The sequence below is a fragment of the Chelonoidis abingdonii genome, chromosome 22 (assembly GCF_003597395.2).
Source record: "Chelonoidis abingdonii isolate Lonesome George chromosome 22, CheloAbing_2.0, whole genome shotgun sequence".
In the NCBI taxonomy this organism is placed as follows: Eukaryota; Metazoa; Chordata; order Testudines; family Testudinidae; genus Chelonoidis; species Chelonoidis abingdonii.
Genome location: NC_133790.1, coordinates 25,099,138 through 25,124,464, shown reverse-complemented (window position 1 = coordinate 25,124,464; position 25,327 = coordinate 25,099,138). Strand labels below are relative to the sequence as shown.

The window sequence follows — 25,327 nt, the reverse complement described above, 5'->3', positions numbered from 1 at the left end:
ACAGAAAGGTGGAATGTTCATCGAGAGGGAGCTGTCTCTCTCTCTCTCTCTTTTCGGGGGAGGGGAGCGTTCTCCGGTTACCACTGTCTAAGATTAAGCAGAAGCATGGGACAAGTAAACTTCCCATATTTGGAAGAGGCTGCCAACCAGATCTACAGATTTACCTTGCTAAGGACCTGCAGACGTTTCTTCTCCTTGTCGTTCGTGGCCAGTAAGGCAAACTGCTGCAGCAGCAGAGGGGTGGGAGGCGTGGTGATGTCCAGGTAGCACTTAAATGCCTGGAAGATGGTGCAGGGTGGGATGCGGTTCTCATCCGTCCAGTTACTGATGACACCTGATGGGAGAGAATCCAGTACAATGCTGCCAGTCCACCTTGGGCAAGCCAATGAAGGCTTTGACTCCAGTGGGAGACAATGAATGAGGAAGGGCTAGAAAGAAGAGACTGACATGATCTCCTGGTGCTCGCTATGTCCTCACCTTGTACAATCGGCCACACTAATGATACAGCATTTGGTTCTCCCAGTTTTCTATCGCTTTGGGGAGAAAGCATTTACCACCTGCTTAGCGCAGGGCAATGGAGCATCAGGCCCATAGAATGTTCAGTCTGGGAGAGCTCGGTGCGCCCAGCCAATCAACACCCTTTAACTCTACTTTCCAGGGACCAGTTGTTCAGGTCTTGCATCCTAGGTACCTGAAGAGGTTTCAGCTTGCCAGAGGGAACAGAAAGCCCTCCCCTATGGCCCTACTGTTCCACGACACGGCTGCTCTGAGCACCCCACAGCCCCAGAGTGCAGCTCAGCTCAGCTCAGCTGTGGATCTGGGGACACTCTCTCATGACGAAGAAGCTAAAACCAGCGTTACAAACCCTACAGTCCTTATGGGAATGCACCAGGGAATGTGGTCCAAAACCCCTCTGCTAGGATCCACATGGCACCCAGAGACTTTGCAAGGGGGGAGGGGAATGGGGTCCAGCTGGCCCCAATCAGGGTGTCTGTGCTGGTCCTGGTTACCTAAAGCTGTGCTCCTCTCCTCCAAGAGCTCCACCTTCACCAGCTGGTTGGCTGGGGGTGCATCCTCGAGTCTCTCCATCAGGGCGCTGACCAAGTCCTCGTGGTTGCCTGGAAACACTCCCAAGTGGTCTCCAGGCTGGTAGCGCAGCTCCTGCTGCCCATTGGTGTGAAGTCGCAGGAAAATTGTTGACCGACTGCAGGGAGGGGGGTGAAAAACAAAACAAATCCAGCACTGCGACGAGCCCTCTGGACAACTGTAAGCCCTGCGCTAACAAGGCCCAGCTCTGGGAGCTGTTTCTTTAGGTGTGATTTTCTAAGGAGCAGGAAGAAGGGCACAGGAGCAGCCCAGAGTCTGCCCAGATGATCGTATGTTGAACTAACAAAAAGAAAACAAGAACGGGCGCTTAGGAAAGAATCTGCCCTCTGTTCAGACCTAGCCTCCCACCCCACTTTCCTGTGGTGGTGTTCTCCACTGCGAGCCATTCTTTTGCACCCAGCTTGGAAAGCTGAGCCCGCTGGCCCAATGCTGTCCTTTGTGGAACTTCTGCATCGCCTGTCATGCCATGAATGCAGCACCCTGCCCCTTTTTCGACACTAGCACGGTTGGTGTCAGCAGGAATGTCTCAGGGAAACCAATTAGCCCCTGACCGGCTGCAGAGCTAGCAGCAGAAGCCCATGTACTGTTCTGGAATGTCACATCAAAGAAGTGGGCCACAGGTGTCCATGAGAAGAAACTCCACTGAAGTGCATGTGGCCCTACTGTTGTAAAGCACGTGGAAGTGAGGCCAGTTCTCCACTACACACTTACTTCGGTATAACTATGTCACGCGGGAGTGTGGTGCATATGCAGTTGTACTGAACTAACCACGTGTGTGGACAGCGCTAAGTTGATAGCTTCCTCCACCACTATAGCAAAGGTGAAGCATATTCAGACGCAATTATGGCTGAGGATACTTTGGGGTGGTCTGCACAGACAGGAGCATGCCTGAGATACCCGTAGAAGATTCACTACACTGGATGCTAGGAACCATTCACCACCAAGTTAGAAGTAAGGTTTGTAGATTAAAGAGGCTAGGACTTTAATGTCCATTAATGGCTATGAGCCAGGATGGGTAAGGAATGGTGTCCCTAGCCTCTGTTTGTCAGAGGGTGGAGATGGATGGCAGGAGAGAGATCACTTGATCATTGCCTGTTAGGTTCACTCCCTCTGGGGCACCTGGCATTGGCCGCTGTCGGTAGACAGGACACTGGGCTGGATGGACCCAGTCTGGCCATTCTTATGTTGTAACTCAGGGCACACTTTAGGTCTGGCCTGGCTGATTGATAGCGGAGATGCTTGGAATTAAGAAGTTGGAGAGAGCTGGGTGTGTGTGTCACGTGTATGCACCAGAGCAGACTGTGTGCGCGCCTCCTGGATATATGGGTGAGATGTGTGGCTGTCAGTCCTACCTGGATTTTGGGCTCTGCAGATTCTGGCGCGTGAGGAGCCGGGCGGCATAGACTCGCTTTTTGTGAATACTGTACAGACCTGCGGATGAGAAGATTCAATCAGATGAAAGCAGCGGGGACTGGAGAGGGCAGGCTGGCTGCAACCCTGCCCCCAGGGTCTGGCTGGGCACCACCACACTCAGCATTTCAGAACCTGCACTGGCATGAAGCAGCCGAGTGAATCTAGGGCTGCCCTGGCTTGGGCCCTCCTGCTCCACCCCACAGGAGACCCACAGTGCCTTTGCTGGAAAGCTTTAGGGAGCCTTCGGGGCCATGTGAAAGGAGCAAATGATTGCAGCAGCTCCCTGCTCTCAGCACGTAGGTAACCAGGGGGATGGAGAAACAACCACTAGTCGCATGCACATACACACACCCTTCATTTCTCTCGCCGCCCACACCATCTGGTTGGCAACTGGGCATCTGAATTCAGGAGGAGCCGAGGCAGTGCTGTGTTTACCAGCTGCAGGAGCCACACAATGGCACTGTGTTTTAGTGGGTTGGCCTCACTCTGCGCTACATCATGGGAGGGAGAGTTTTAAACAGGTGGCATAGAGCGCTCCTGGATTTCCACTTCCGCTTTCTCTCAGCAATGAGCGTGTCTGCTCTGCAAGAGAAGGCAGCAGCAGGTCGGCCAGATTCAGCACTGCCCTAGCCTACTACTGCCCTGGTGCAGGCCCTCCGTCAGCTCCAAAGGCCAGCAGCTACCTGTCTCCAGACCCTTCCTCCAGCCGAGTGTGGGCGTCCTATCCTGACTGCGGCTGGAGCGGGTGGTGAAGAGGCAAAACCAGACAACACTTCAGTGGAATTCTCCTCCCAGGCCACAATGCACTATTCGGGGGGAGTGGAGGGGTTTGAAGTTGAATGGGGGCTGGAGGGGCAGGGACAAGGGGGAGTTTTCTATCCAGCAGTAGGGTTGGACATTGGGTGAAGGATATGGGAAGAAAAGAGAGCAGGAGAAAGGAACCAGAGGGAGGGAGGTAAGAGGGCAGGAGGGAGAGAATGGAGGGAGCGGAGAAAGAGCAGAGACAGGAAACATCTGGGGTGGGGGTGAGATATGGACAAGAGAGTCAAATACCCAGAGAGAGGGTCTCAGCAGAGCTCCGTCCAGGGTGACCTGCACCCTTCCCCCAAGTAAGCCCACCACTGGCCCCAAGGATTATAATCTGCCCCAGGGTCTGCCCCATGCTCAAAGACCCCCGGTGACCAAGCGGCCATACCTTGTGTGAGCTCGGGGGCCTCAGCCACGTAGGTCAGGCGGAACTTGCTCCTCTTCCAGCTCCGGTCATTGCTGATGAGGGAGTTGTTGGCCTTCTCAATGTTCACGTCATCTCCCACGCAGAACACGTCGCACGCTGCCTGCAGCACACACCAGGCTGTCAGGGGACCCCCCAGCTCAGCCAGGCCTTCAGCCCAACCTGGCTCCTAGGAGGTGGCACCGCCTGCTCTCAGCTAACACTGACCCACATGCTTATGGAAGGGAAGGCGAGACGGCGCTGGCTAGGATGTAGCACCATGCTTGGAGGCTATGTGAGTTTCCCCCAGCACATCTCAGGGAGATATTATGCCAGAGGTGCATGGGCACATCTCCTGTTAGCGTCAACATCACCTCCTCTCCCCTGACGCACAAACATGGGGGATATTCCCTAGAACTTGCCCTCCTCAGTTGCACATGGGCTTAAATCAGAAGCCCAGTTCTGATCACCCCAGAGTTTGGGGTGTTTGGAATCTGAATTGGCCCCTTCTTTTTATAATAGGCCAGACTGGAGCCTTGGTTCCCACCACCTCCAGAACTTGAAGGTGTCCAGATTCCACACCCAGGTTCTTTCGACAGCTCTCGTGATTAGACCTGAGTTTCATGATATCTGAGGTTTCTCTTTAATGACCCAGCTCCTGGAGTCGGCTTATTACAAGAGACTATCAACTTTCCTTAAAAATAAAAGGAGTAAATTTCTAGCCCTCATGGTGTGGAGGAAAGCTTAAAGCCATGACCAGTAATGGCTCAAGAACCCGAAGGCAAGTAAATGGAACTCAGCACTGACTATTGTTAACTTGGTCGCCAATTTGTTTTTGCCTGATGTGATTTTTGAACATGTGGGACTGGCAATACTCGATTCACACCCCCATTTGGCCAAGGGCTCCTCTCCTTTGGCTGAACCAAAACCCAGGGTCCAAACACCCGGCATACTGGGTGCCTCACAATCCAGACCCACCTCCCAGAACGCACTTAGATACCTCCTCCAAACCCTCGAAGACACCCCAGCCTGGTGAGAAGGCGCCGCATTATCCTGAGCTCTCCTCTAGGGTTCTAGAGGGGCTCCTAACTGCCCCCTGGGCCACCTGAACCAGCTTGGTCCCCACGCCCTGTCTAGGCCGCTGGGGGCTGCGGTGCACAGGCAGGAGGCCTGAGGAGCCAGGTCTCCGATTCTTTGCTTTGCTGCAGGATCCTCACAAAGAGCAGGGACAGCTAAAGCTGTGAACTCCAAACGACTTGCAATGTGCCAGGGTGCTGGGGACCCAGGGGTGAGCTCAGACCCGACTTTAACTGAAAGCAGATTTGCCCAATGGCAGCTTCCCAGGCCCTTTCTCCCTGCCCACTTCTGATCTCCCTGTCCCCCTTCCCAAAGATGAAGGAAGCAGACTACCTTGAAAACCTTTTTAGCCCACGTCCTGAAAGACTCTTCCTGGCCACAGAGCTCATCCCCCTCCCCCATGCGGAGGATGCGCTCCCCTCCCAGCTCCTCCAGCAGGGTGTCGACGGCACGGGCAAAGGCGCAGAAGTGGGGGTAGGCACGCGATCCTAGGCCAAACACCGAGAACCTGCAAGCAGACGGGAAAGCTGCAGCTATCCGAGGATGACAGCAGAGACAGGAGAGAGAGCGGGCAGCTTATCCCGGCTTGCACTCACATGTCATTGCCCAGCCTGCGGGCCCAGCAGCACTGGCAAAAAAGAGAAGCACTGAAACCCCTCTGCAGCCCTCCGGCACCCCAAAACCAGAGCATCAGGGCTCAGCCTTCTCCTGTCTGAAACCAAGGGAGGAAGCCTTCCAGAGGCAACTGTGCCTCACCAGTTCTGGGAGGAAACAGCCACGGATGCATCAACCACCATGGGCATTGCCAGGCCATGTCAGGGCAGCAGGGACATGGCTGGCTTTGCCTGGCAGGGACTGGTGGGATCTGGCTAGCAAGGTGGCAGGCAGGAGAGGCTGGAGATCACTGAGCCAGGGCTGACATGGCTATGGGATGTAGATGAACCAAGCACAGAGAGTCACAGCTTGTTAGTCCTAGCGGTTCTGGGGTGATGCCTGGTGACTAGTCTCCTAGGGACCCAGGGGGTCAGGGCTCACTGACCAAGTCAGGCAGGAGAAGTAGGTGAATATAACAGAGACATTGAGTCAGGCTAGCTCAGGGAGCTGGTGGCTATTTACCTGTTGCACAGCTGCTTAGAGATCTTTGCTACAGGGTGTTGTGGTGCTGGCAGACCAGGTGCCAGCTCATGCCCAGGCCCCCAGGCCTCCACTGAACATTGGCAAATACAGAGCTGGAGCCAGTCTGGCTCCTCTGGGTGGTAGTATTGCTAAAGCAGGTGTCAGAACGATAAGAATGTGTTGAGACGTTAGGAAATGCTTGGGAGCTGCTGCCGGCATTAATCTCACTCGTAACAGCTGTAGCCCACGTTCTAAGGTAATAGTTGAGCATTCTGCATTGTGAGCCTCTGTAACTGCAGATCCCCAGACACAAGAGACACATGAGCCTGGTGTGACATGCTGATCTCCAACAGAAGCTGCTACGGCCTGGCCAACAAGCCAGGCCCATCAACACCAGACTACTGAGGAACACGGAGGAGGATAAAAGACTTTGCTGATTGTTCTCCTCCCCACTTTATGAAGAGGAGTCTTGACAGCAAATTCCTCCCATCAGCTGGGTTTGCAGCTCAGAGCGCAAGGGGGAAAGGGAAAAAAAAGTCCCCAAAAGGAGGAACTCTCTCTTTATACTGCTTGGGCTCTGGGGGGCAAGGGTTACTAGGCATAACTCAAAGAGCCCCAGTGCTTACCCTGGGTCAGCCCTAGAGGACCCATAGAGCTTGCTTCTTATAGACATTTCTGTTACTTTTTGAAAGTTAAGCTTGAACTCATTTTGTGTGTGTGTGTTTACCTTCTTTAACCTTGTACATTACTCTCTTGTTTCCTATATAATAAATCTCTAGATCGTTATTATAGGGTTGGCTTCATGCGTTGTCTCTGGTGAGAGATCTAAGTAAGGTGCAATCGACCCGGGGTAAGTGACTGGGCGTAACCTGACTAGCGCTGTGATGGTGTGAGACAATCACAGAGGCAGGCTTAGCTGGATGGCAAGACAGAAGATTCGGAGTGCCCAAGGGGACAGTCTGGGGCTGCATGGCTGGGCTGTTACAGTGCTTGAGGAGTTCACACTTGGTGGTTGGACGGTGAAATCCAAGTACAGAACTCCCAACCAATTTGGGGCTTGGGCCCTGGTTCTCAACAGACTGCCTGGAGGTTTGTGCTCACCACTTTTGAGGCACTGCAGGACTGCTTGGCAGGTGTCATGGAGTTGCCGGCCCCCATAATGGGACCCCAGTCCAAGCTAACCCGGCCAGCTAATTTAAGGGGAAGAAACCCATCTAGGTACAGTAGTTAACTGAACAACGAGCACCTGAGCCAGATAAAAACCACTAGGGCTCAGTTCCAGGGAGGGGCTCCCAGAACAAGGAGCTCCTAGAGCCCACAGCTCGGAAGAGGAGGAGGACAGCGTCAGTGGCTCTGTGACCCCTGAGCCCAAGGGAGAGACTTTATTTCAAGTTTATTTGGGGATTTAATAAAGCATAACCCAGCAGGGGAACTGTGTCTTACACCCTTTTGGACTCTGTGGAATTCTTAAGGGGCCCAGAGAGAAGGGAAACTGAGGCAGGGAGTGCCTCCAGTGCCACACTAGCCCAGTAGAGTGCGCTACAGGGCAGGCAGGCCCCACAACATGGGGTATGAGTTCCTTTGCAGCAGCTGCAGTATCCCTTCTCTCTCCTTGCCTGCTGGAGACAGGCTGAGCCCTCAGGAAGATAGCAGCTCCCTCCCTCTCCATCCTGCTCACCTGACATTAGCCAGAGGCCCTGTGCTCTCAAAGTTGTCCCTGGCTTCGGGTCCATCGCTCGAAGACTTCCGTGCGTCCGAGTAAGAGGAGACGCTGTTAAAACGGACCTTGTAGCTCCTGCAAGCAGCAATGACAGCAAGCGTTATGGCAGCCGCGGCACCTCTACACCTGCTACTGGGCCAGCGGTAGGATGGCAGGCGAGTGCTGGGAACTGGGGCGCAGGATGGACAGCTCTCACCAGCAAGGGCTTGGGTTCAGGGTTCTGCTGTTTTTCTGCCCCAGGGGAGGCTGCTAGTGATGCTGACAGCAGAGCAGGGAGCTGTGCTCCCTTCCCTGCATGGGTGCAATCCACTGTCAATGTATGTTACTTGCTGCCCGATGCACAGAGGAAGTGAGTCTGTTACAAGTCCTGGCTAGCCAGCCTGGCTCAACCATGGCATCAGCAGAGCCCTGCACCCAGGGCCGGTTCCAGGTTTTTTGCCATCCCAAGCAAAAAAATTTTTGGCTGCCCCCCACTCCAGCCCTGGGCTCTCACTCCCCCACATGCCCCCTGCACCTCCTGCTGCCCCAGTGCTGAGCTCCCCCCATCAGTGCTGATTCTGCCCACTCCCCCCTCGCCTCCAGCCAGTCTGGAGCTGGCAGGGTCGAGATAAGCAGCAGGGCTTCCAGGCCACACTTCAGCCCAGGGTCCCTCCAGTCAGGGCTCCTGCCTCCAGGACCAGCCGGGACCCGGGAGGGCAGAGCTGGGGGACTGCACCAGCAGGGGGCTGAGGAGCCGGGGCAGGGTAGCCTCAGAGGGAGCGGAGTGCCAGGGAGCAGGACGTGGGCCCTGCACTGCAGCGCCCTGCCCTTTATGGCCCCACTGCTGCCGCTTCTTCTGGCCGCCCTGCCACAGTCCCTGGGTGGCTCAGGCTGCTTCTCCCAGCCTCAGCTGCAGTGCTGGGGGGTGGCCACCCTGCGGCACCTGCAGGCAGCTCAGTGTGCCCCATGGGGCGGCCCCCAGCCCGAGTGTCCCCCGCTTGAAACCTGCCCAGCCCAAGGTGCAGGCGCTGCTCCCCCGTGGCGAAACCGCAGTGGCCCCAGGGTGCCCCCCGTGCACAATGCGCTGCTGCTGCCAGGGTTGGCTCTAGGCTTTTGCCGCTCGAAGCAAAAAAAAAAATGGCCGGAATGCCACCCCTGAAAATGTGCCCCCCCAAGCATGTGCTTGGTTTGCTGGTGCCTAGAGGCAGCCGTGCCTGCACCCAGGCCTTATTCAGCTGTGTAGCAGGCAAGGGTTTTACACGACCTGGCTTCCAGCTGCAGGTCCATGACTCGCTGGAATGTTGGGATGGGGTTTTTATAGGTATTTCCATTCCCCTCCAGCAAGCACAGATCCTTATGAAATTTAGGCCCCGAAATATGGCCCCATTGAGAATCCAGTGGCATTAGACACTCAGGTTCAGAAACGGTGACCTTACCAGGACACATAAACAAGTGCTCTCCACCTCCTGATTGGAAGGTCACTGTCCCTGGGTTTTGGTGGCTTCCCCCAGAGAGAGAGTGGTCAAGTGGGGAGTGCCCTGTGCTGAGAAACTCCAGCCACGGGTACTGGAGAGGTCCATGCTAACAGCAAGACCGTCCCCAGAGCTCTTTGTGGGACGTAGAAGACTGAGACTGTCTGTCGTATAGTCAGGCTCCAGGCTGTGCAGGCCCTTAAAGACAGTGGCCAACAGCTCAAATTGTTCTTGGAAGTGACTGCAGCAGCAATAAATGTTTAACACTTTGCCATTCTGCAGGAACCTGGATCTCAAAGCTTTTTACAAATGATTAACTAACTCTGGCAGATGTTAAGTGACTTGCCCAAGTCTAATCTTGCTTCAATAGCAGAGCCAGTAACAGATGCCAGAAAACTGACTCCCAGTCCTCTGCTCTCACCTCAAGCCAGACTTCCTTGAAGGAAGGACACAATCTTAGCTTGACCATAGTACTCATGCGCCTTAGAGGTGTTTTTGCACAACACTGCAATAAACTGAAGCCAGCCCCTCTAACATCCCCAGGCCTTTCAGCCTACCTAAAGCAATTTTATGGTGAGTTTCACTATATTCGGGGTCTTCCTTGAAGCCCCAGCAACTAGAGTCATGTGAGAATCTCAGCATTTTAAAGAAAGTTACTAGCCCTTATCGTTGCAAAGAAGAGCTAAAAAATGTGATCCTTCAAGGCTTAAAGGCAAATAAAAAGAAGGAGACGTTTACTATTTTTAAATAATCTCAGTGTTTAGGGTTGGCAATGCAGAGCTAGAACTGCCTGGAAGAAGAGAAATCTGTGAAACATTGCCACCTCGTGGTAATCTGATTTAACGACTACTGCATGTTCAAAGCATAGCTACACATTTGTGGTTTGTGGATCACCAGTAGTTCATGGGGCGCTTGCTGCTGGGCCACAGACACGTGGCTGGTTGCAGAGTGCTGGCTTCTCTTCGTTTGCAGCAGCTAATTTGCATTAAAAGAAGCTAAAATACATGCCATAGTTTCTTGTCCTTTTCCATGTAAGCGATTGCTGAGGCTGCCTCAGGGATGATATCCCATTATGGAAAGCAGGGGAGAGGGGCATGAGACGAATGGGTGAATGGGAGGGGAGAGGGCCATGAGAGTCTGTGAAGATGCAATGAAAAGCGGTCCCTGCAAAGGCCAGCCGTGACCCCAGTTTGGGCTCCACTTCTGCGTTAGTGGTGTGGTGTTTATCTGTATGGCACGGCCATAGGGTGAGCTGGCCCTTTAAAAGGTTAGCCCACCTTCCCTGGCAAAGGGAATGAGAGTGCAGGCGTCATGTGTGACTAAGACCCAGGCCTGCCGTGAGGTATAAGGGTGGCCGGTAACTAGTCAGGAGAAAGACTCCAAGGACAGCAGACCTGGGAGATGAAGCAGGAAGAGGCCCTGTGCAGGGAAGACAGGGCAGTTTGGGATATGGTATGGACTTGTAACAGAGTGTGGGCATGGGTTTCCCCAAGCTGCCAACCCATGTGTGGCTGCAGCCATTGGTGGTTAATGAGGGGAAGAAGGGATTGGTAGGAGACCAAGAGGGCTGGAGCCGAGCCCAGTAAAGGGCTAAAGACTCTCAAAAAGGACAGAGGGGCCCTTAGAGGACTGGCTTTGCCCCAGCAAGAGAGAACTCTGGCTAAGCCCGAGGACTTAGTGACCTCAGGGCTGCAGCACATTAAAGGCTCCTGCATAAGAGCACTGCAGCAGCCTATGAAGCTGAGGATGAATGCTCCGAGGGAGGAAACTGAGGCAGCAGACAGACGTGAGGCCAGACCAGGTAACTCCCTGCTACAGATGCTATTACAGAAAGGCACAAGTGCCAAGTCTGGATCCAGATTCAGAACCCCCAGAGCAGCTGGATCCCGGGTTTGGGGCAGGCCCATCTTTAGTTGACAGTCTCTGGGCTCTGCGTTCAGTCTTGCTGCAACAGGAGTCTGCTTTGAGTCCTCACTGCCAAAGGATCTGAGCACCTCACAGTTCTTTCTCCCCCTCACCCAGGCAGACAGCGGGTATGGCTACACACTGGAAAAACCTTGTGGCAGTGAGTCTTGGAGCCAGCTCAAGCCACTTGGGTTGTGGGGCTCAAACTAGCAGTGCAGACATTTGGCTCCATATAGAGCCTGGCTCTGGGACTCTTCTCCCTCCCCGGGTTTCAGAGCCCAAGTTCCAGTAGAGCCAAACGTCTATACTGCTATTTTGAGCCCCACTGCACAAGCCCAATTCAGCTGACAGAGGCTCTGAGACTTGCAGCTGTATCCTATTTTGTTTGCCATGGAGACGTACCATAAGTGACTTGCTCAAGACCACAGGGGATGTCGGTGGCAGAGCAAGGAATTGAATATGCGTCTTTTGAGTCCCACGCCTGCACCTTCCCCAATGGACCATCCTTGCTCTTGCTCCAGCGTGCTTGGTACTCCCTACAAGAGGCACGTGTTTCTGCCAGGGTAGCCGGCTTTGCTCCCGTGGCAAACAAACCGAAAGGAATGGTATCCCTCTCCCGGCCCCATCTCTTACCAGGCCAGGAACGTCTGCTGGGCTGGAGCCAGTGTCTTGTTGGAGGGGGAAAAGGAGGTGACAGGCAAGGGATTTAATGCCAGGAAAGGTATATAGACTCATTCCCCTAGAGCGAAGCCTGCACTGCAACCCCCCAAACACTGGAATTCTGGATCAGCTTTGTGTACAAGAACTGCCCAGGGTCCTGTTCTTTTGGGAGGGCCACAGAGCAGCTCCTGACCCGGTTCTCCCTCTCCTCTAGCAAAGCACAGGAAATACCAGGCCCAATTCCACCACTCCCAACTCTTCCAGAAGGCTGCATTCCCCTCCCTCAGCAGAGCCCACCTGACCTGATCTCTTACTTGGGTCCCTACAGACCCTGAGGCCAGTTTTGGATGGACAAACATCCACCAGGCAGTGGAGTGGAGTGAAATGGCCAAGCTTTGTTTCACCTGTGATCTCAGCCGGGTCCAGAGGGGAAAGGTCAGTGCTACCTAGACCTTTGGACTGGTGGCCTGAGTACCTGCGAGTCCCTCCCCAGGCCATAAACTTGCAGCCTCAGTTGGGACAGAGGCCAGCTAACCCAAGGGAGAGATGTGGTGCCTGGTTCCCGAGGGACGGGCCAGCTTTGCTGGGGCGGGAGTGATGCGGGGCTCTTGTCTGAGTCTCTTACTTCCTCTCTTCCAGGTGAGAGTTGGGATTCCTCATTTCCATCATCGCACAGCCGAATTTCTAGAGAGAGAAACAGCACTGTCGTCACTTCCGCCGGCTGTCATACAGGACATCAAAGGTAAGTGTGGGTCCAGGGGGCTGCTCCACTCCACTCCACTCCAGAGGCCCCCACCTGCTTTCACCAGTGGGACCCAACTGTGGATCATCTGCACCGTGCGCTGGGACTGAACTCATCTATTGCTCTGTAAGCCTGCCGGGGCCAGGACTGGGGCCTTGAGAGTTCGTACAGCACCAAGCACATCCACAGGTTAATCATAATTTTCTCTTGCGTGTTGCTGTACATCAGAGGGTCTCTAAGTGTTGAGGACCCGATCCAGCCCCCTGAAATCTATGGCAGTCCTTCCACTGACCTTGGATCAAGAGCAGGCTTTTAAATAATTTAACCTCACAGCCTCCCTGGGGGTGAGGCAGATGTTCTCTCAATCTACAGATGGGGAAACTAAGGCAAACTTAAGGTCTTGCAGCAAGTGGGGGGCAGGTTTGGGAAAGAACCCAGGTCTTGTGAGGCTCGGCCATGTGCTTTGACCACTGCACAATGTTCCCCCTACTCTGTAATGAATAGGCCTATCAGTGGGTGCTGTTCCCCCTCCCACACCGTTACTGCCACGTGCAGTACCGGGATAATTCTTAAACTTTTCCTACCTCCCCATTCTCCGGTGGGTCTCCATTGCCGAAGGTGCTTGTGACCACCAGGACGAGGGTTTCATGTTCCAGGTGGACTATGTCGTACTCATCCATGGACATCACCTGAGGCAGACAGAGATGCTGGTGATGGCCCCTCGCACAGGGAGATTGGCTGGGCTAGGGGCCAGTCTCTCCACTGGATTCAGTGCAGTTCTACTGGCAGAGAGCTCAGGACAAGGATCTGGCAGAGAACGTGGTGCTGAGATCCAATCTGTACTGCTAAGGGAGGAGGCCCAGAGACTTAAAGGAGAGACAAATTCTGCTCCTCTTGGGGACTTCCATGGGGCTAAACGGTAACAGAGTGAAAAACTGGGCCATGAGGCCTCTCCAAATATGTTCACATTGAAGACAGCTTCGTTTGCATCTGAGTCTCTGTCTCTTAACTGGCCTCAGGACCCAATCCTGCAAGGTGCTGAGGACCTGTAATTCCTAGGAAACTCCCCGGGAGTTGAGGGTGCCCAGCAGCTCATTGCATTGGGCCCGGTGGACGCAAGCCATACAGCCCCATGCACCATTCTCCATGGGCAGAGAGTTGGTACGCTACCTTGGCATCGAAAGCGTGCTTGAAGATTTCACATAAGGTTTTTGCATAGACCTGGGACTTGCCCGTTTCCGTGGCGTAGAGGATGGTCGCTTTGACCCTCTTGGCCATTGCCTGCCCCATCAGCTTGGCAGAGAACTTCACAGCTCTGGAAAGCAAGTAGAAGCCTCGATAAGATCCTCGGACATGAGAAGCACAGTCTGCAATTCCCGCCCCCCCATCTCTCTCTCTCTCTCCTAGATTTCAAGCACGACTGCGTGATCACGGAGGAGTTATTAGTTCACAACTGTGGGGTGAGAATTCCAGAGTCTGGGGAAAAGGAAGAGGAATTGTTTTAAACAGCCACTGCACCCCACTCAGCTGTGATTTACAGCCAAGCGAAGCGGCTGGAGACCCCTCCCTGGCTGGAGAGGCAGCCTTTGACGCTCTGCACAGCTGTACGTGACTGCACAGGGCTCTAGGCAGTGGGAACCAGTCCCCCTGCTGGCTTTAAGGGAAGCCTGCCAGCTTGCGGTCTCATGTTCTCGGGTCTCAGACCTCCAGAGAATGTTTTCTTTCTTCCACTCATGCATGCCCAGACAGCATCTGGGAAATGGCTGTTTTCTTTGTTTTCACTAACAGGGACGTTGACATGGCTTATGAGTTTGTTTGAAGAAGGAAAAACACACACTTCCTTCCCTGTGCACAGGGCCCAGGACATACACCTAGGCCCCGCTGCTCTGGGAAGAGCATCGATTATTAACTAAACCGAACCTGCACCTCCCCAGTCAGCCAGGGCGTTTGTTCGCTTAAAAGCCTGCATTTTTCTCACCGTCATGCCCCAGTGGGGACAGCACCTATGGGCATAACTTGACTTGTGGGAACAGTCCCATGGGGATCACCCCCAGGAGCCAACGTACTCCCCTTTAATAGCTGCAAGATAGAGGCTCTAACCACCTGCCTTTCATCTCCTGCAGCTGGAATCAATTTCCTTGAGCAGATGCACCCATTAGCCTTGTCTACATAAAAACCCCTTTTGCCCCAGAATTTCCCACCATTACTACTATTGGTTCATCTCCACCTGCTCTAGTGCTAGTGTAGACAGGGCCCACTAGCGTGTCAAGCCCTGTGTTCTGTAACCCAGCTCAGAGCAGCTCTACGGGTGTATCTACACCGGAACTGGAGGTGTCATTGCCAGCTGGAGAAGACATACTGCAGTAGCTCGGATTGAGCTAGCGTGATAAAAATAGCAGTATAGCTGCAGTGGTGCATTTCATAGGAGGGGGAGGGATCGCTCAGTGGCCTGAGCATTAGCCTGCTAAACCCAGGGTTGTGAGTTCAGTCCTTGAGGGGGCCACTTAGGGATCTAGAGCAGAATCAGTACTTGGTCTTGCTAGTGAGGGCAGGGGGCTGGACTCAATCACCTTTTAGGGTCCCTTCCAGCTCAGTGAGATAGGTGTATCTCCATCTATATACTTCCTAGGGACCAGGCATATGGAGTACAATCCTGTCCAAGACAGCACACGCATACTTGAGTGACTAGTCCTGCCTGCCACTTGCACTGCTGTGACTACTCTCCAGTTTTTAGCATGTTAGCTTGATCAACGCTAGCACGTGTACATCTTCCCAAGCCAGAAACGACACCTTCCAGCTCCCATGTAGACACACCCAACATGACACGGCACCTTCGCATCAGTGGCCATCAGCACTCTGTCTGCACAAGTGCTTCTGCCTCGCCCAGTGCTGGTTTAGCACCACTGGTGGAGGCATTCTGGGCAATAAAAGTCTAGCAGAGACAGATTTCTTATTGTACTGTAAGGCCGCAAATACAACACTGTACACGCTTGTTTGTTATTGTAGAGTGACCCTGGGTTGCAGGGATCGGAATTCTGCTTTCAAAAATATTCAATGTTTTCTCTTGTTTCTAAAGTCATGCCAAGTTTGGAAATGGAGCCATCAAAATGGCAGGCTAGAGCATGGGCCCCGATCTAGCCAGTGTCTCTTGCAACACACCAGGCAGAATCAGCCACGGCATCTCGTTACAGAGACGCCACGGAAATCGTGGCAGCTTGATTTAGTTTGTTGACAGTTGAGAGGTGGCTTGAAAAAGTCCCGTTTGCCCCAGTTGGAACACAACATAAAGTCTGATAAGTGTCAGCCCTGCTCCAGCAGCCCATGAGATTCTAGTGCCCTCATCAGAACAGACGTGCGGTACATTGACGAGGATGCCAGTTGCAGCTACATTGGATGCACCAGGCAGAGGCTCGCCAATGAGAATCGGTTAGGGAAGCCCCTCCCCCTCCCCCCCGCCTCTCCACTGCCCATGTGGTTACAGGTAAAAGGTGTCCACTAGCAAAATCTGCCCCAGTTTCACCCAGAGAGGAGATTTTTTTGGAATGTGGGGGGGAAAGGAAAAGCCTGAACTGGATTTATTTGGCCCCACTCCTCCACAACATGGTCTCAAGATACTTGCCTCTGGGCAGTTCCTATCCTGCTTTCAGTCTGATTCATTATAGTTGTTACCTGCCGCTATAACACAGCTCCTGAATTCACCCTTCCATGTTGATTTCACCCACTCATTTCAGATGCCACTGGCCTCCCCCAGCCTTGGCACTGATCAGATCTTGGCAAAAGTATAGATGGGTCCAGGAGGAAGCTGAGAGATGAACTGTCTGGCCCCTTTGCAACCAGTTCTGGACAGCATCTAAATCATCTTGTAATGAAACCCCACCTGGCCAGGAATGTTTTGATCGCTCAACTGTTCCCACCTTGTGCGCGGGAGCAGTCAAAGAGCAGATTAGCTCAGAGCCAGGCAGAATTAATGGTAAATTTACAAAAAAAATTAAAACCACCTACACACCAAGAACAACGGAGGGGCTATTCTTTAAAAATCCTACCTTCCAAGTTCACGTTTTTATAAAGCTGTTTATCAATTACGTACTCACACACAGAGCTGCTATAATTAACAGCCATTGTGTCCTCTTCTAACTCAATAGCTCACTTAATCTTTTTGAATCCTCTACCTCCTCCAGACTCTCAGCGCCAGGCACTGGCCTCAAGAATGTATTCATGGTATGGTGGCTTCATGGACGCACCACGGAAACTAACTTAATGGAAGAGATGGGGGATATTGGATGAGAATAGAGTCACAACAACAGGGACACAGACTTAGCAGTGTCTAGATGATTGTGTAGCATCATTGACCATGGTTAGGTTGTCTGTAACATAACATGCATGTTACTGGCTAAAAATAATATCACCTAGCTATCATATAGTGCTTTTTCATCAGTAGATCTCAAAGCACTTCACAAAGGGGGTCAGTAGTCTCCTCCCCATTTTACAGATGGGGAAACTGAGGCACAGAGGCATGACATGGCTTACCCAAGGTGACCCAGCAGGCCAGGAGTAGATCCAGAAGTAGAACACAAGTCTCCTGAGTCCTAGTCCACTGCTTTCTCTGCTAGGCCACTCTACCTACTGTATTGGGATACCTCCCCCAACCCCACCCCCATGGCTTCCAGACCAGGAATAAAATACCAAGATTGTCCAAAGTTGCTCAGCTCAATTGGGCAGATCCCTGGTCAGCATTCTGGGATATCCAACTCTAGGGGGCTTGTTCTGCCCATGGAAGGGATGGGGACTAGCTGTGACATATGGACCCAGGTTTTATTTCAAAATGTCAAGGGCTGTCCAGATCTAGGATCCTGGTTTGAGCCCGTCTCTTATGTCCCCATGCCATTCTCCTTTCACACTCACAGAGGGTTTGGTCCCCACGAACTGCAGGGGAGCGATCGGCTGAAGTATCCCAAATAGTAAGGAAGAGGATTCGGTGGGTAGGAGTTTCCTCTCACTTATACCAGCGCTAATTGGGAGTAACAGTGATGGAGTTACATCATTGTCATAGGGGGAGACGGAAGGAGAATCAGGCCTTATCACCCCAGAAAGAGGAAGGAAGAGGAGCCATCTGAAGTCTCTCGCCAAGTACTGGAACAACCAGAGAGACATTGCTGGAGAAGGAACTGATTGGTAGGAAGAGACCTGATGAGGATTTTTAGCTATTTTATACCTTCACCCTCCCATGTACTGCTCCAGTGGCAGGCCCCAAATGCTGCCCACCACTTGGGGCATCTCTCTCCTGTGCCACACAGGATGACATGGCAAAAGGAGAGGCCTCCAAAAGACACGGGGGGAGTCCTGGTCTGACCGCTCAGCAGTAATTCAAGGTGCATGTGGCAGCCCCACCATGCAGAACCTGAACAGTAAACGGCCAGTGTGCTGCATCTTGGTGCTCTGGCTCCTAGTGTGTGGGGATAGCTACTCCAGGGTACTTACTTGGCCAGCTTTTTAAAACCAATGGCTCTCTTTTTGGTGGGAGTCCCATTGACCCCTTTCCAGATGTGTGTGTTCCAAGGGTCAGGCTAGGAGGAAAAAGATGGACATCAGCTGAGGGACAGAGCTTTGTTATTGAACAAGGGCCAGGTGTGTGGGGCCTGGCAGTGGAAGTGCATTCGCTTGTAAAGACAGCCTGTTTCGACACATTCACAACGCCTGGTTGCTAGGGCCCAGCTGGCCTCAGACCCTTGTCAGGGGTCTTTATTTGTGGGGATGGTTGGTAACCCCATCTTACCCTCCACAACCCAGCTATTTAAGCTTGGAGATGATCCCCTCTAGAGATGCCCATGTCTTTGAGTATGACTGCACGCACCAGGGTTTCAACACGCTGTCGCATGGCAGCGAGGATGTTGCTGGCTCGTAACAACATGGTAGAGAACCGTGCCCTTTGTGCCTCCTGGAAGTGGGGCTGCCCCAGGAAGCATTGACAGCTAACGAGCAGGGAGATGCAGGACTGCACACCTCCACTTTTCCATAGGGCCTCCAGAAGGGGCGGAGGCTAGGAAAGAGGCTCAGCAGCTATGCAAGCCCGGAGGATACAGTCAGGGCTGGGAACGCTCTGGGTTCATGAGAGATGGATAACACAGACGAACAAGTGGGTCCCTTTCCTGGTTATTCTTTATGGGATCTAGACTAATGGCCAGACTGAATGAAAGCGGCAGGGGCACAGACATTTGGCGAATGAAGGTTTGTTTCCCAGGGTCCCTTTTCCCATTATTTGAAGGGTTAAGTGCTCTGTTGCTAACATTATGACCTAGTGCTCATGCTCTGCATGGCCAGGCAGGAGACCAGAGTCAGATTTTCCATCCCCAAGCTGGCAGGAGCAGCTTGCTCAAGTTTGCTAGACGGTGGAGGAAGGGAAGGGTTGATTGGCATGGGCCGACAGCAGCCCCCCACGGCTGATTGAGGACCAGGGCTCTGCTCGGTTCACCTGGGATGAAGGATGCAAGATGGGACCACAATGATTCTCCACACTCTGGCAGAGATGCAAAGAGCCACCCTCCTTGGTGGAAGGCAACTTGTGTCAGGGGTTGGCAAACCTGACTCTGGTTATGCCTTGTAACAATCAGGCTTGTTAACAAGCACCACCACCCTGCAGAGAGACAACAGTTGGGATACTGAGCCTGTCCACAGCTGGGATGAAGACGTAGATCCAGCTGCCCCGCCCATTACGGTACCCTTGTGTGCGAGGGGCAGGGTGTGCGGCACCGGCAGATGTCTGGCTCTGGGTAGTACCTGGTACTCGAAGGAGGGCGTGAGCCGATAGTTGAGCATTTCCTGATGGAAGACTGGGGTGATGCTGCTGGACATTGGGGGGACGATCCACACCCAGTCAGCAGGGCACCCCCCGCGGCAGCGATACTCATTCTCCATGTGTTTGATGAAAGACTCTGTGGCTGAATGATGGTCCACAATGGTCACCTTGTCGCTCTGTTGGAGGGAAGGAGAAGACAGCCAGTAGAACTGCAGGCTAATGCTCCTTGGGCAGTGAGGACAGGAGTCAGGAGGCAGCATTAGGAGCCTGGGCTGGGAGCCAAGTCTGCCATAAGGGCTAAAAAGGAGCATCCCCACCAAGAACTGCAGTGGACATTAGGACAACAAACAGCTTCTGTCTAGAAGTCAAAGGCTGAAAGCTCAATTTCTCCCTCCAACGGAAGGCGTCTGTCAGTGGCAATGGGCCATGAGAAACAATCAGGAAGGGCCCCGTGGCGAGGTCTGATTGAGAAGACAGCCCTCACATTGAAACTTCTTTTCATCTGAGTATGCGGAGCTGGTTGACAGGTAGGAGGGACCCTGAACTCCCTAAGCTCTGCTGTGGGCTGGTCAAAGGGGATTGTTACTCTGGGTGTCCAGCTCTGGGACCAGCCACTGCTCTCTTCTGCTAGGGCTGTCCTCTCAGCTCACTCGTATAAAACTCCAAGGAAAACAGCTGCTGAAGGATACTGCTGCCTAAGACTGAGATACTGCCCATGGGTATCCCCTGCCCTCCCAGAGCAGACACACTAAGGCAGAGAGATATTCTCCTGGTTCACCCAGTGCCAAGCAACATTCTGCCCCAATCGCTAGTTTTGGCTTGGATGAGCCAAAATCACAAATCCCTTTAAATGTAAATGTGGATACCCAGGGCCAGATCCTTGGCCCTTTTTGTGCCACTCACGCCCTGTAAAGGAGCTAGAAATCCCCCCAGGGAAAGACTTGCACAGGGCTGATGTAAATAGTCCTATACTATCTGTGTCGGGCCCAGTGGCTGGAGTGTGCTAAATTCCACTGGGGGCCACCCCAGCACCTTGAACATCCCCAAATTAGGGAGGCCCCAAAGGTGGCATAGCCCCTCCTGAGCAGCACAGCCCAGACTTTAGTCACTCTCACCTCCGTGTCAGGACAGTGCCACACAAAAGCATGTTTGTTAAACCACTAGCTGCTGTGGCCCTGGGGGAGATCTCCCTATGGCCCCTTCCCAAGCCAGTTCCTGACATAGCACCAGGGGCTGATCTCATCCCAAACCCCAAAGCCTTGGGGATGCCTGTGCTGAAGCTCCAGCAAGTCCTACCCCTCAGGTACCTGGAAGCTGTACAGAACAGCAATGTTAATCTCCACCAGTGCCTGGTCTTTCCACAGCGAGGAGGTTTTCCTCATGTCCAGGTTCATCTTTTTGGCTACTTCCTGCAAAGACACGCAGTAATCAGTGAGCGGTGACTCAGTACTGGCCGCAAAGCCAGGTCCTAAGGCCTCTGCCCTGGAGAGCGAGCTAAGCGAGGGCAAGCCCCATCTCTGCATCTGATGGAGAACTTCCGTGAAGGGAGGCATGGCTGCTGGGTACGGGCCAGTAAATAACCTGCCTGTCTCACTGAACTTTGTCCCGGTGCCCTGGTTCCCTCCTGAACAGTCAGGGCTTGGCTGTGCCCAGCCTCACACAGGGACTGTGGGCGAGCCCAGCGGGGAGGGCAGGTGTGATGCTGGAAGACCAGATGTCAGCTCATGCCCAGGTCATAGAATCATAGAATCTCAGGGTTGGAAGGGACCTCAGGAGGGATCTAGTCCAACCCCCTGCTCAAAGCAGGACCAATTCCCAACTATATCATCCCAGCCAGGGCTTTGTCAAGTTGGGCCTTAAAAACCTCTACAGAAGGAGATTCCACCACCTCCCTAGGTAACCCATTCCAGTGCTTCATCACCCTCCTAGTGAAAAAGTTTTTCCTAATATCCAACCTAGACCTCCCCCACTGCAACTTGAGACCATTGCTCTTTGTTCTGTCAAATCCCACCACTGAGAACAGTCTAGCTCCCTCCTCTTTGGAACCCCCTTTCAGGTAGTTAAAAGCAGCTACCAAATCCCCCCTCATTCTTCTCTTCTGCAGACTAAACAATCCCAGTTCCCTCAACCTTGCCTCATAAGTCATGTGCTCCAGCCCCCTAATCATTTTTGTTGCCCTCTGCTGGACTCTCTCCAATTTTTCCACATCCTTCTTGTAGTGTGGGGCCCAAAACTGGATACAATACTCCAGAGGAGGCCTCACCAATGTCAAACAGAGGGGAATGGTCACGTCCCTCGATCTGCTGGCAATGCCCCTACTTATACAGCCCGAAATGCTGTTAGCCTAGCAGGTCCCTATGCCTCACTTGAATACTGACAAATACAGAGCTGGAATCCGGCTGGTTCACCTGTCTGCTAGTATTGTTAAAACAGGCATTCATTATAAAAAAGTGCCTAGTGTTTAGACATTATGGAATGCATGTGAGTTGCTGCCTGCACTGATCTCACTGTGACATCTGTACCCCAGAGTATGAGGCAACATTTGAGCCTTTTGTATTGCAAGCTTCTGTGACTGTGAAAATTGCAAGACAGGAGAGAGACTTTAGCAAGTGTAAAGCGCGGATCTCCAACAGAAGGCGTTCTGTCCTGCCCCACAAGCAAGGTCCATCGACACCAGATGAACTATCATGGAACAATGAAGAGGACAAAAGGCTCCATTGATTGTTCTTACCCCACCACGAAGAGGAGCGATGCAAGTGAACACTGTGATGAACTCAGGACAGACAGCTGCAAGGGAGGGGTAGGAAACAATCCCAGAGGGTTAAAAGGCCCTCCTCCTTATCAACTGGGAGGCAGCTACAGGTCAATCAGGTTCAGCTGAGAAAGGGTTACCAAGGTAGCAATTAGAATCAGCTGAGGGGGAGCTACCTGAGGTTAATTAGGATCAGTTGATTCCAACTTAGAGCTGCCTGAGACTTTTTTAAACCCTTCCCTGGGAGGAAGGAGGGGGGAGAGCAGAGAGAGAAGGAGTCCTGCTACCAGGAGTGTAGGAGCAGCAAGACAGCGAGCCTCACCAGGAGCAGAGGCAGTACTCTCTCCCACAAGGAAGTAAAAATACTCTAAACAGGATTGGTGGAGATTCAGGGAGCAGACTTCCCCTGTGTCCCAACGGGGACCGCATTACCCAAGCCTGTCTCACAGGGCTAAAAGCAGCAGAGGCTGGGGAGACTGAGAAGATGCCTTGCCGCACATGGTGTCTGGAGTGGGATGTGAGTGAGACTTCGTGGCAAACCGTCTCGGGGCAGGGTAAAACACCCCCTAAAAAAAAAAAAAGGAAGATGTAGTGAAGGTGTCGGTGCAGGCTACTGTGGCTCAACAAGAAGCTACCAGGGTGCGGATAGCTGCCCAGCAGGAGGCAGTGCGAGTAAAGCAGGAGACAAATCAACTACTGATGAGCCAGACGGCTCAGGATCGAGCCACCCTGCATGAGGTTGTGAACCAGCTAAAGGCCCTGACCACCCTAATGCACGGCCCCCCTGGGACTTGGCCCCTGGGGGCAAGCCACTACTTACAGAAGATGACGATGGATGATGACATGGAGGCTTATCTCCTTGCATTTGAGTGAACGGTCCTGCGAGAGGCCTGGCCGCAAGACCAGTGGGCCAGTATCCTGGCTCCTTTTCTGTGTGGGGAGGCTCAGGAAGCATATTTTGATATGACAACAGAAGCAGCTTCAGATTACTCCCAGCTAAAGGCGGAGATCCTGTCGAGGTCTGGTGTGACGACAGCTACAAGGGCACAGCGGTTCCATGAGTGGAAATATCGAGTCAACAAAGCACTGAGGTCCCAGCTGTTTGACCTGATCCATCTAGCCAGGAAGTGGCTGCGCCCTGAGACCCACTGGCCAGAGGAGGTCGTGGAAATCATAGTTGTGGAGACAGAATACCTGAGTGGAGCAGGACTAGAGAAAGACTCGGGGGGTAAGGTCTCACAGCCCGAAAAATAGGGGGCTTCCCCGAGCAGGGTACCGATGCTAGGCATGTGGAGAGATAGGGCATATAGCTGCCCAATGCCCAAACCTAGAGGAGCCCATGCAATGCGACCTGGGAAATTTAGAAGAGCCATGTGACCTGATAAATCTAGTAGGGGTAGCAATGGTCCCTCATAGATATACTAGGCCAGTTAAAATGAATGGTATAAAGACCATTGTGTTAGTAGACTCAGGAAGTGCAGTCATGCTGGTCTCGGGAAAGCTGATCGGGTATGATCAACTATCCTGGGCCAAGCGCACAGGAATATCCTGTGTCCATGGGAATGCCAATTACTACCCGACCATCCCAGTAAAAATAGAGGTCCTGGGAAACCCCACTAAGGTGATGGTGGGGGTGGTCCTGAAACTCCCCTACCCAGTCCTCATAGGATGAGACTTCCCAGGGTTTGGCAGTCTACTTCCTGGAAGGGAGTCAGAAGAAGATAACAACCCAGAGAGCAATGGGATGACCTTGATAGTTAGCACCCCCTTGGTCTTCCATGAATTTGCCCAAGATTTTTTCTCGCCCCTTGGGAAGACCAGGAAGACTCGGGGAGAAAGAAGGGCAGATAAGAGGAGGGGAACGAGAATCTTGACCCAGAACCAGAAGCCTATACTCATAGGGGAAAGAGTTGGCCCGACTGACAAGGGGACTAGGCAGGAGGTCGATGAGCCAGCAGCCAGGCCCAGTTCCCCAGGGACCTCCCTTGAGGGGAGGGGGAAATAAAACCCCCTGAGTTTGGCAAATTGGACCTTCACTGGAGAATTTTGGACAGGATCAGGCCAATGATACAGTATATAATAATATTCGCAAAGAAGTAGTTGAGGTGAATGGGGTCCCTGTGGAAGGAAGAGCCAAGGGCCCAGGGCCATATTATATGATCAAGAAGGATCTGCTATATAGAGCAGTCCGTATCCAAGAGCAAGTCATGGAACAGCTCCTAGTACCACAGAAACATCAGAGGGGCGTGATGGAGCTAGCCCACAGCCATCGATGTTCAGGGGACATCTAGGGGTAGATAAAACCTTGGATCGAATTCTGCAGAGGTTTTTTTGGCCTGGAATATATGCGGCGGTCTGACGATATTGTGCCTCCTGTCCGGAATGCCAATTACATGGGCCCCGACCACGCTTAAGGGCACCTTTGGTACCTCTGCCGATTATTGAAGTCCCCTTTGAGGGAATAGCTATGGACCTAGTAGTGCCACTAGAAAAATCAACCCAAGGCCATCAGCACATACTGGTGGTGCTAGATTATGCCACCCGATACCCCGAGGCATTCCCCTACGGAACACTACGTCCAAGACCATAGCTAAAGAATTAATCCAAATTTTTGCTATAGTGGGAATACCCAAAGAGATCCTGACAGATCAAGGAACCCCCTTTGTGTCTAAATTAATGAAGAATCTATGTGCAATGCTCCACTTACGGACCCTAAGGACATCAGTCTATCGTCCGCAGACCGATGGCCTTGTCGAGCGTTTTAATAGAACATTGAAGAACATGATACAAATGGTGGTGAGCCGGGATGGGAAGAACTGGGACACCCTGCTACCGTACCTAATGTCTGCGATAAGGGAGGTGCCTCAGACTTCAACTGGGTTTTCCCAGTTCGAACTGTTATATGGTCGCCACCCCTGCGGCATACTGGACATTGCCAAAGAAAGTTGGGAAGAACAGCCGAACTCAGGGAGAAACCTCATCGAGCATGTGTTGCAGATGAAAGACAGGATAGACCAAGTCACCCCCATAGTGCGGGAACACATGGAGAGGGCACAAGGGACCCAACAAACATACTACAATCGCCAAGCAACGATCCGAAAATTCCAGGTGGGAGATCGGGTAATGGTGCTCCTACCCACAGCGGAAAGCAAGTTTCTGGCCAGACAGCAGGGGCCATATGAGATAATAGAAGCCATTGGAGAGGTCAATTACAAGGTCCGACAGCCTGGACGCCGGAAGCTGGAACAAATCTATCATATAAACCTGTTGAAACCTTGGCAAGACAGAGAAGCTGATGTGGTCACTCTAGGGTCACCTCTTCCTGAGAGCAACCCATCTGGCCGAGTGGGAATATCCCCAGAATTGACCCCTGACCAACGA

At 52.9% G+C, this 25,327-nt stretch overlaps 1 protein-coding gene across 1 annotated transcript in view; it reads right to left on the bottom strand.

Annotated features, from left to right (window-relative positions):
- Window positions 1-25,327, bottom strand: part of NOS1 (nitric oxide synthase 1) — a 95,526-nt gene that overhangs the window by 9,791 nt on the left and 60,408 nt on the right. The window contains exons 11-22 of the mRNA XM_032800025.2: window positions 20,502-20,603; window positions 19,176-19,370; window positions 17,880-17,965; window positions 13,572-13,716; window positions 12,986-13,090; window positions 12,285-12,343; window positions 7,602-7,718; window positions 5,141-5,315; window positions 3,716-3,854; window positions 2,460-2,538; window positions 1,011-1,204; window positions 165-334 (exon numbers count right to left, since the gene is read on the bottom strand). Coding sequence (XP_032655916.1) covers window positions 165-334; window positions 1,011-1,204; window positions 2,460-2,538; window positions 3,716-3,854; window positions 5,141-5,315; window positions 7,602-7,718; window positions 12,285-12,343; window positions 12,986-13,090; window positions 13,572-13,716; window positions 17,880-17,965; window positions 19,176-19,370; window positions 20,502-20,603 — 1,566 coding nt within the window. The remainder of the gene's footprint in view (window positions 1-164; window positions 335-1,010; window positions 1,205-2,459; window positions 2,539-3,715; window positions 3,855-5,140; window positions 5,316-7,601; window positions 7,719-12,284; window positions 12,344-12,985; window positions 13,091-13,571; window positions 13,717-17,879; window positions 17,966-19,175; window positions 19,371-20,501; window positions 20,604-25,327) is intronic.